Raw genomic sequence first — 8,952 nt, 5'->3', positions numbered from 1 at the left:
AGAGAGAGAGAGAGAGAGAGAGAGAGAGAGAGAGAGAGAGAGAGAGAGAGAGAGAGAGAGAGAGAGAGAGAGAGAGAGAGAGAGAGAGAGAGAGAGAGAGAGAGAGAGAGAGAGCGAGAGAGAGAGAGAGAGAGAGAGAGAGAGAGAGAGAGAGAGAGAGAGAGAGAGAGAGAGAGAGAGAGAGAGATGAGCACACCACAGCGACCACTGATTCGACCCCAAAGGTGACGCGGCCGCTGATGAAGCCGCTGTTTGTCGCCCACCACTGAAGATACTCGGAGGCCGTCGTGAAGTACTGCATGCCCAAGGTGCCTTGATTGGCGATATTCAAGTTGCTCGGATCAACAAACGTGGCGAGAAAGCCGTTGAGAAAGCTAGGGTTTTGGGTCCCCATGAAAAGGAGGAAGTTTCCGGTCGAGGCAAGCACACCCTCGATGTTGGCCAGCTCAGCTGGCGTGTTGCTTGGCAAGCCAAACATCGTCGTGCAGCCCGTGAATCCAAGAGGCGGCACCGGGGAGAACTGGCACGGCGCAGCGGGGAGCGGCGGCGGCTCCGGTGGCACGAAGCCGTCAGCTAGCCATGCTTGGAAGCCGGTGTAGTTGCGGTACTTGGCGGTTGGTCCGTCCAAGAAGATCTCTTGCGACACAGCCTTGCCGCTTCCCAATGGGTCAAAGTGGTAGACGTACACAACAGGGCTGTAGAGCCCCCACGCAGATGCGAAGGCGGCCGTGACAAATACCACATCGTCCTTGGCGTCGATCACAATGTCCTGGTGAGCGATGGGCCTGTGCAGGTGGCGACGGCTCGGTGTGGAGGATTGCATTCAATGCGACTAGACGCGTTCTCTCTCATGGCGGCAGCGACAGCGCGCGGCACGCAAATGTGATTACGTGTGGGGTCGGCGCCAGGCTGGGAGCGAGTGAAGGCGCACCGACGCCAAATGCATCCAAGGCACCGCGTACTGCTCTGACGTTTGCGCACTCGCCGCAGCCGTTGCAGCCCGCCCACTCGCACTTCTCCTCCATCGGCTGTGTCCGGTAGGCGCAGTACGTCTTGCACTGTGCGGGCGGGGAAGGAGGCGGAACCGAGCACTCCGTGCAGCCTCCGCACCCTGCCCACTCGCACCTCTCCTCCCAGGGCTGGGTCGCGAATGGGCAGTGCGGCATGCACGGCAGGCAGGGCACGCAGGTGTCGCATCCGGCCCAGCCGCACTTCTCCTCCATCGGATGGGTCCGGTAGGGGCAGTACGTCTTGCACTCGGCGAGGGCCGTTGGGAGGTAGACGGCGAGGAGGCTGAGAGCCCGGAGCGGCGACATATGTGCGACAGGCCAGGACTCGGTGCTTCTCGATGATAGCTTATACTTCGCCGAGTCGGTTTCAATTCCGATATGCCATTTGGAAAAGGTAGCCCGCCGCGCGGTAGTCTTTGTTGCCTCACGCACTATTTAAGAGGAATCCATTTCCGATATGCCAGTTGGAAAAGGTAGCCCGCGCGCGGGGCGCGCAGTAGTCTTTTTGATTGATGGGAAGGCGAAACACAGTCCGACCAACGACTGGGACACCAACGCGGTATGGGTGGACGCAGGACGGGCGGTGACGGTCACACAGGAGCGACACACAAAACCACAAGACAAGACACTCAGCCAACGTGGCTGCCACACATCCTGAGCGTACTTCCCTAGTCTTTGTTGCCTCACGCACTATTTAAGAGGAATCCAAGTTTAGGTCAGCCGTTTCCGCGAAAATTGGGCAAGTTTTCATATTTTTTGTGTTTTGTGGTTTTCATAGAACAGAGACCGGCAGAGCGGTTCTTACTTCTTTTCCCGCACGAACTGGCTCTGGGGCTGCAGCTACTATTTTGATTTTGTCGTATTCCGTGTCTCGTATGTACCTTGAGGTACGTACTGGGGGGGCGAGCGGCAAGATCGAGGGGGGCGTAAGCTGCGCGGCTCCGCCTCCGGCGCCGCGCTCCGCTGCTCAAAGCTATAAGCTTGGTTGCTTGTGGCCAAACCCCCGCGGCTATAAAGGCGCGAGCAGTGGTCGAACGCGCACGCACCGTCCAACGCACGCGGGACACCTCAGTACGGGTTGGCTCTGCGGGGGGCGCCGCTCCCGCCCCTCGCGGGCGCACCGCCCGCCCTCGCGGCGGGCGGCTTGGCGCTCTTGCGGCTGGTCGAGGCCAGGGGTGTCGCGTCGGAACCGGCCGCCGCGTCGGTGTCGGGGCTCCACGAGCAGAGCCTGGCATCCTCCCCGCCGCTGAGTAGCCCGCCTGTCCACAGCTACGCGCCGTGAAGAGGCGCCGTTCACAGCCCCGGGCTGACTCCCCGCCACCCCCCGCGGGGCAGGCCCTGGCGAGTAGAGACCACGCCTCACTTTTTCACAGGGGGGGATTGCTTTTCGCTGCGCATGCTCGAGCCCCCGGCGAGGGCTTGTGCTGTGAATAGCAGGTGTGGTCTCTACTCGCCAGGGGCAGCCCGCCTCCGTCCCAGAGGAAGCAGCGCACGTCCGAGGTGTGGCCTCGCGCCGCGCCGCCTGTCGGCAGGAACACACGCTTTGGCGCCCACAGCTCTGCGCCGCACCACTACACTGGGGTGTACTGGCGGCGGTACTCCTTCACCACCATGGTAGGCCAGGGTGGTAGGCCAGGGCTGGCTATGGTAGGCCAGGGCTGGCTATGGTAGGCCAGGGCTGGCTATGGTAGGCCAGGGCTGGCTATGGTAGGCCAGGGCTGGCTATGGTAGGCCAGGGCTGGCTATGGTAGGCCAGGGCTGGCTATGGTAGGCCAGGGCTGGCTATGGTAGGCCAGGGCTGGCTATGGTAGGCCAGGGCTGGCTATGGTAGGCCAGGGCTGGCTGTGACTTCTCAGCAGGTTGAGGCCGACGTGGCGCCCTCAGCCTCGAGACGGACCTCGGGCGATCTCGGGCGATCTCGGGCGATCTCGGGTACTCACGGGCAACCTCGGGCGATCTCGGGCGATCTCGGGTGATCTCGGGTGATCTCGGGCAACCTCGGGCGATCTCGGGCGATCTCGGGTGATCTCGGGTGATCACGGGTGATCTCCGGTGATCTCGAGTGATCTCTCGGGCGATCTCGGGCGATCTCGCCGCCGCCGCCGCGAAGAGACGCGAGCGCAACCACCGCCTCCTTTTCGACCGCCAGCAAGTGCAGCGTGCCTGTTCACAGCCTGAGGTGTGAAGAGACGCCGTTCACACCGAGAGCGTCTCCAGCGACGAGAGCACGCGCCTGTTCACAGCTTGAGGTGTGAAGAGACGCCGTTCACACCGAGAGCGTCTCCAGCGACGAGAGCACGCGCCTGTTCACAGCTTGAGGTGTGAAGAGACGCCGTTCACACCGAGAGCCCCGCCTCGACCGCCAGCAAGTGCAGCGTGCCTGTTCACAGCCTGAGGTGTGAAGAGACGCCGATCACACCGAGAGCCCCGCCTCGACCGCCAGCAAGTGCAGCGTGCCTGTTCACAGCCTGAGGTGTGAAGAGACGCCGTTCACACCGAGAGCCCCGCCTCGACCGCCAGCAAGTGCAGCGTGCCTGTTCACAGCCTGAGGTGTGAAGAGACGCCGTTCACACCGAGAGCTCCGCCTCGACCGCCAGCAAGTGCAGCGTGCCTACGCAAGCACGCAAAGACGAACTCGGTCGGCGCAAACACCAGAAGTGCAGCGCCGGCGGGTGCAGCGCGCGCCGCAGTGCTCGCCCGCGACCAGGTAGAGCCGCTGCGTGGCGGGGCAGTACTGGCAGCCGACGAGGTAGTCGATGCCGTCGCCTGGGGAGAGATGCGGGAGAGATGGGGAGAGATGGGGAGAGGTGTGGGGGAGATATGGGGAGAGATGGGGAGAGATGAGGGAGAGATGGGGAGAGACGGGGAGAGATGGGGAGAGATGGGGAGAGATGGGGAGAGATGGGGAGAGATGGGGAGAGATGGGGAGAGATGGGGAGAGATGGGGAGAGATGAGGGAGAGATGGGGAGAGATGGGGAGAGATGGGGAGAGATGGGGAGAGATGGGGAGAGATGAGGGAGAGATGGGGAGAGGTGTGGGGGAGAGATGGGGAGGTGTGGGGGAGATATGGGGGAGATATGGGGGAGATATGGGGGAGACATGGGGAGGCAGTCGATGCCGTCCCCGGCGCCTAACCCAGCGGCACGTAAAAAAGAAAAGACGGCGCGGCAAGGTAGTTCGATGCGCGTGAAGAAGAGCGGCGGGTAAAGAAAAGGCGGTGGCAAGGACGTTGGGAGCGCGACGCCCACAAGAGCCAGCTTGTGGTGATGTTGGGGAGAACTCGGGAGGTGCGGGGAGATGTTGGGGAGATGTTGGGGAGAACTCGGGAGGAGCGGGGAGATGTTGGGGAGATGTTGGGGAGAACTTCGGAGGTGCGGGGAGATGTTGGGGAGATGTTGGGGAGATGTTGGAGGATGTGGGGAGATGTTGGGGAGATGTTGGAGGATGTGGGGAGATGTTGGGGGAGATGTTGGGGAGATGTTGGGGAGACGTTGGGGAGATGTTGGGGAGACATTGGGGGAGATGATGGGATTGGCTCGCCGGCGCCAGCCGCAGCCTCCTCCTCGCCGAGCATGTCCACCTCCCTCCGCAGCGCGTCGTGCCTGCACGCGGAACAAAACAGAAGTGCGTGCGGCGTGCGCCAACCTTGGGGCGGGAAGACGGCAATGTGCTCTTGAGTGCGCTGTCGTCGCAGGTCTCGTGTGAACTCCCGGGACCCAGCGCTGGCTTCTGACTGCCGTCGCTGTCTCTCCCTTCTCGACCTGTCTTGTGTGCTTGTGCGTCTTGGGTCCGAGGTTGTGTGTTTGTGTGAATACGAGGGGTGGCGGCGAATACAGCGAATCCAGCCGAGGGCGGCCGAGTACAGCGAAGTCCGTGTCCTCTCGAGCGCTGGTGGGGAGACACACGCACGCACTCCGCTTCTAGGCTCCGCGCTGCCAGGTGTGGGGGAGATACGGGGGAGATACGGGGGGAGATACGGGGGAGATACGGGGGGAGATACGGGGGGAGATATGGGGAGATATGGGGAGATCTTCCGCTTCTAGGCGCCCGCACTGCCAGATATGGGCGAGATACGGGGGGAGATATGGGGAGATCGTCCGCTTCTAGGCGCCCGCACTGCCAGATATGGGGGAGATACGGGGGGAGATCTGGGGAGATCGTCCGCTTCTAGGCGCAACATGCCGCGCCAGGCAAGTGCCCGCCTGCTGCTGCAGGTCCCAGACCGACAGGGTCTCCAGCGACGAGAGCACGTGCCTGTTCACAGCTTGAGGTGTGAAGAGACGCCGTTCACACCGAGAGCGTCTCCAGCGACGAGAGCACGTGCCTGTTCACAGCTTGAGGTGTGAAGAGACGCCGTTCACACCGAGAGCGTCTCCAGCGACGAGAGCACGTGCCTGTTCACAGCTTGAGGTGTGAAGAGACGCCGTTCACACCGAGAGCGTCTCCAGCGACGAGAGCACGTGCCTGTTCACAGCTTGAGGTGTGAAGAGACGCCGTTCACACCGAGAGCGTCTCCAGCGACGAGAGCACGTGCCTGTTCACAGCTTGAGGTGTGAAGAGACGCCGTTCACACCGAGAGCGTCTCCAGCGACGAGAGCACGTGCCTGTTCACAGCTTGAGGTGTGAAGAGACGCCGTTCACACCGAGAGCGTCTCCAGCGACGAGAGCACGTGCCTGTTCACAGCTTGAGGTGTGAAGAGACGCCGTTCACACCGAGAGCGTCTCCAGCGACGAGAGCACGTGCCTGTTCACAGCTTGAGGTGTGAAGAGACGCCGTTCACACCGAGAGCGTCTCCAGCGACGAAAGCACGCGCAAGTGCGACGCCGGCTCGGGGCCGAAAAAGCCGAGGGACGAGACGGGCCGCCCCTATTACTTTCATCACTATTATTCCTATTATTAATTCTTTTTTACTTTGATTACTTTTATTATTATTGCTCCTCTTCTTCTTATTCGCCAGCGGTGCCAGCCATGAGTGAGTTGAAGTGGCTGGCAAGTGAACTGAGCTGCCCGCCTTTGTTGCTTGGGGAGATATGGAGAGATATGGGGAGATAAGGGGAGAGAACGGAAGAGACCATCGAACTGGTTCGGAGATATGGGGAGATATGGGGAGATATGGGGAGATACGGGGAGATATGGGGAGATATGGGGAGATACGGGGAGATACGGGGAGATATGGGGAGATACGGGGAGATATGGGGAGATATGGGGAGATACGGGGAGATACGGGGAGATATGGGGAGATACGGGGAGATATGGGGAGATATGGGGGAGATATGGCGAGATCAGACCGATCCCGAGACGAGCGCGGTCGCCGAGCCAGGCTGGAACCGGACCGCGCTCACCTAGTTAGCTCTTAATTCACTCTCAATTCGCTGCGAATTCGCTGTTCATTAGCTGTGGAACCGGACCGCGCTCACCGCCTCGGTGTGCACCTCGAGCCTCGCCGCCTGTCCACGGAAGAAAAATGACAAGCTGCCGAGCCCAAGTCGCTGAGGCGTGATTTCTTGTTGGCTTCTAAACTCTCTCTCTCTCTCTCTCTCTCTCTCTCTCTCTCTCTCTCTCTCTCTCTCTCTCTCTCTCTCTCTCTCTCTCTCTCTCTCTCTCTCTCTCTCTCTCTCTCCCTCTCTCTCTCTCTCTCTCTCTCTCTCTCTCTCTCTTCCTGTCCACAGCGACGGGCGTGAAGCAGACGCCATTCACAGCGTGCGGCAGCGGGAGCCGGAGGCGGCCGGTGTGTCCGCCCTCCGCACGTCCCACAGCAGCAGCGCCGCCTGCGTGCCGGCCGGTGATCTCGGTCAATCTCGCGGCGATCTCGGGGCGATCTCGGTCAATCTCGGCGCCGCCTGCGTGCCGGCCGCCACCAGCGGGCCGTCCGAGACACTCACACTCCACACCTCCTCCCGCCCGCCGCGCAGCTCCAGCGACGGCGCGGCACCGCCGCCGCCGCCGCCGCCGCAGTCCCACGCTCGGACCGCGCCGTCCGAGGAGGCTGAGAAGAGGAGACCGGCAGCGGCGGAGCGCGGCGGGGCAAAGGAGACCTCGTTGACGCGGTCCGCGTGCGCGGGCGCCGCCACCGTCCGCGTGCACTGCAGCGTCGCGCGGTCGTACAGCTTCAGCTCACGCTCGGAGCCGGCGACAGCGACCGCCGCAGCTGCGGCGGCGGGGCTTGCGAGGCCCATGATGTAGGAGGGGTCGTTGTCCGCCGAGCCCTTGAAGCTGTTGACCGCGGTGTGGGTCAGCCGAAAGGCGGGCGCGAGGGCGACGGGGCCCGAGGGGGCGGTTAAGGCCGCCGCCATTTCTTGTAAGAAGGACCTGATGTGCTTACGCGGCGAAGCAGACTGTCGTCGCCACAAAACAAATCTCCGGATCATTACTTTATGCGCTTCACTTCCTAGCATCCGTGAGGATACATTGGAGCGTACTAGGGTCCGTCTGGAGTCGTCGCGTGCCTCCACAAGGAAGAGCTACGCAGTACCTGACATCCCCTTGCTGGGGTCCTGCCACTAAAGGCGGTGGGTTGGGACTCGTACGGGAATGTACGTAAGAGCCACATACACTGAAAATCAGAAAGCGAATGAGGCACTATTTGTTGGTATGTTGTTAGTGATCAAGAAAGACACAAATTAAAAAAGCGTGGGGTCGGCAAAACAAACTTGGGGTCGGAGACAGAGGGGCGTGGACTGGGCATTTTCTTGTTTGTCGATGCCCGCACAGACGGTCATGGTTTTGCTTACTGGGGTCCTAGAGCCGACACCTTTCTCCCGTACTAACTAGATAGAGAACACGCCGTAAGCTCCCTTTTCTCCCGGCTCCCGTTGTGTACCACCCGTCACCTCTCCCGCGACTGCCATCGAGAAGAAGGAGACGGAGGGCGGCGCATCCGGAACTTGGAGGGCTCCCGCGGCGATCAACACCGCAACTCCTTTTCTAATTTCAACGCAAGGCGCACCTTTTTGTTTTGAAGACCTCGATACTTAGCGCACTGCTCGTCAAACACGTGCCGCGTCTCGTCTTCGCCGCCGGCTACGCGCACAGACACAGTACGCGGCAGCGCCGACACGTCAACCCGCGTGTACGTCAGCGACGGGTCCCGCACGCCGCACGAGGCGCATGCGTGCAGCGGCAGCGCGTGCGCCATGCGCTCGTCGCTCCACTCGCCCAGCAGCCGCCGCTTCGTCTCGTCGGAGACGTGCACGCAGCGCTGCAGCAGCGCCGCCGTCTCGTCCTCGGGCCGCTCCAGGTCCATGACGACGTTCGTCGAGGCGTGGAAGCGCGTCTCCAGGTCGATGGCCGCCTGCTCGGCCGCGGCGAGCTTGCCCTGGTCGACGCACATGCCGCACACCGCGTGCGCCGGGCAGCCGCACTGGCCGCGTTGTGGGCGCACGGTCTTGGCGACCGCCGGCGCTGCGCGCCGGTCGTGCTGCTCACGCTGCCGGCGGCGCTGGTCGCGCGCCTGCCGATCGCGCGTGTTCGCGGCGGCTGCATCTCCTGCTCGTTTCGCTCGCACCCGAGCGGCTGTCGCCAGGCGCTTCAGGTCGGCGGTGCTGCGCGCGCGGCCGTCGGCCAGGCACAGCCACATGTCCTCCTCCTCGGCAGGCTCGCACGGCTTGCCGTCGAACTGCGGCTGGCGCCCGCGACGATGCTTCGCCCAGGCCGGGCACGATGGTGCCGCGACGAGCGGAGGCGACGGCCATCGATGGGTCCAGAAGACTTGGAGACACTTCTCGACCAAAAATCGAGCACAATTGCGTTACATGGGCAGTGCCGGGGTTTCTGCACCGAACGATCTTAAGTGTTGATCGATAAACGCACAACCGCGCGAGGTGGCATCGAAAGAATACCAGGCGCTCCAGCGCAGAGAGAGAGGAGCAAGACGCAGAATTTCCAAAATCTCATTACATGGGCTTTCCTGCGAGCATAGAGCCGTGTGCGGTATCGATGTG

At 62.2% G+C, this 8,952-nt stretch overlaps 2 protein-coding genes across 2 annotated transcripts; both read right to left on the bottom strand.

Moving 5' to 3' along the window:
- Positions 1-4,281: 4,281 nt before the first annotated feature.
- EMIHUDRAFT_50026 (hypothetical protein) lies at positions 4,282-4,431 on the bottom strand (the record flags this gene model as incomplete). Its single annotated transcript, XM_005786149.1, has 1 exon — positions 4,282-4,431. A coding segment is annotated over one exon (150 nt), but the record flags the coding sequence as incomplete, so codon positions are not given.
- A 3,611-nt stretch (positions 4,432-8,042) lies between these two features.
- On the bottom strand, positions 8,043-8,634 carry EMIHUDRAFT_363780 (Hypothetical protein; the record flags this gene model as incomplete). The annotated part of the gene is made up of 1 exon (XM_005786148.1): positions 8,043-8,634. A coding segment is annotated over exon 1 (546 nt), but the record flags the coding sequence as incomplete, so codon positions are not given.
- Between the last annotated feature and the right edge of the window lie 318 nt (positions 8,635-8,952).

Source organism: Emiliania huxleyi (assembly GCF_000372725.1).
Source record: "Emiliania huxleyi CCMP1516 chromosome Unknown EMIHUscaffold_154, whole genome shotgun sequence".
Classification (NCBI taxonomy): Eukaryota; Haptophyta; order Isochrysidales; family Noelaerhabdaceae; genus Emiliania; species Emiliania huxleyi.
The sequence above is the reverse complement of the archived record's forward strand: the minus strand, read 5'-3'. Positions and strand labels throughout refer to the sequence as shown.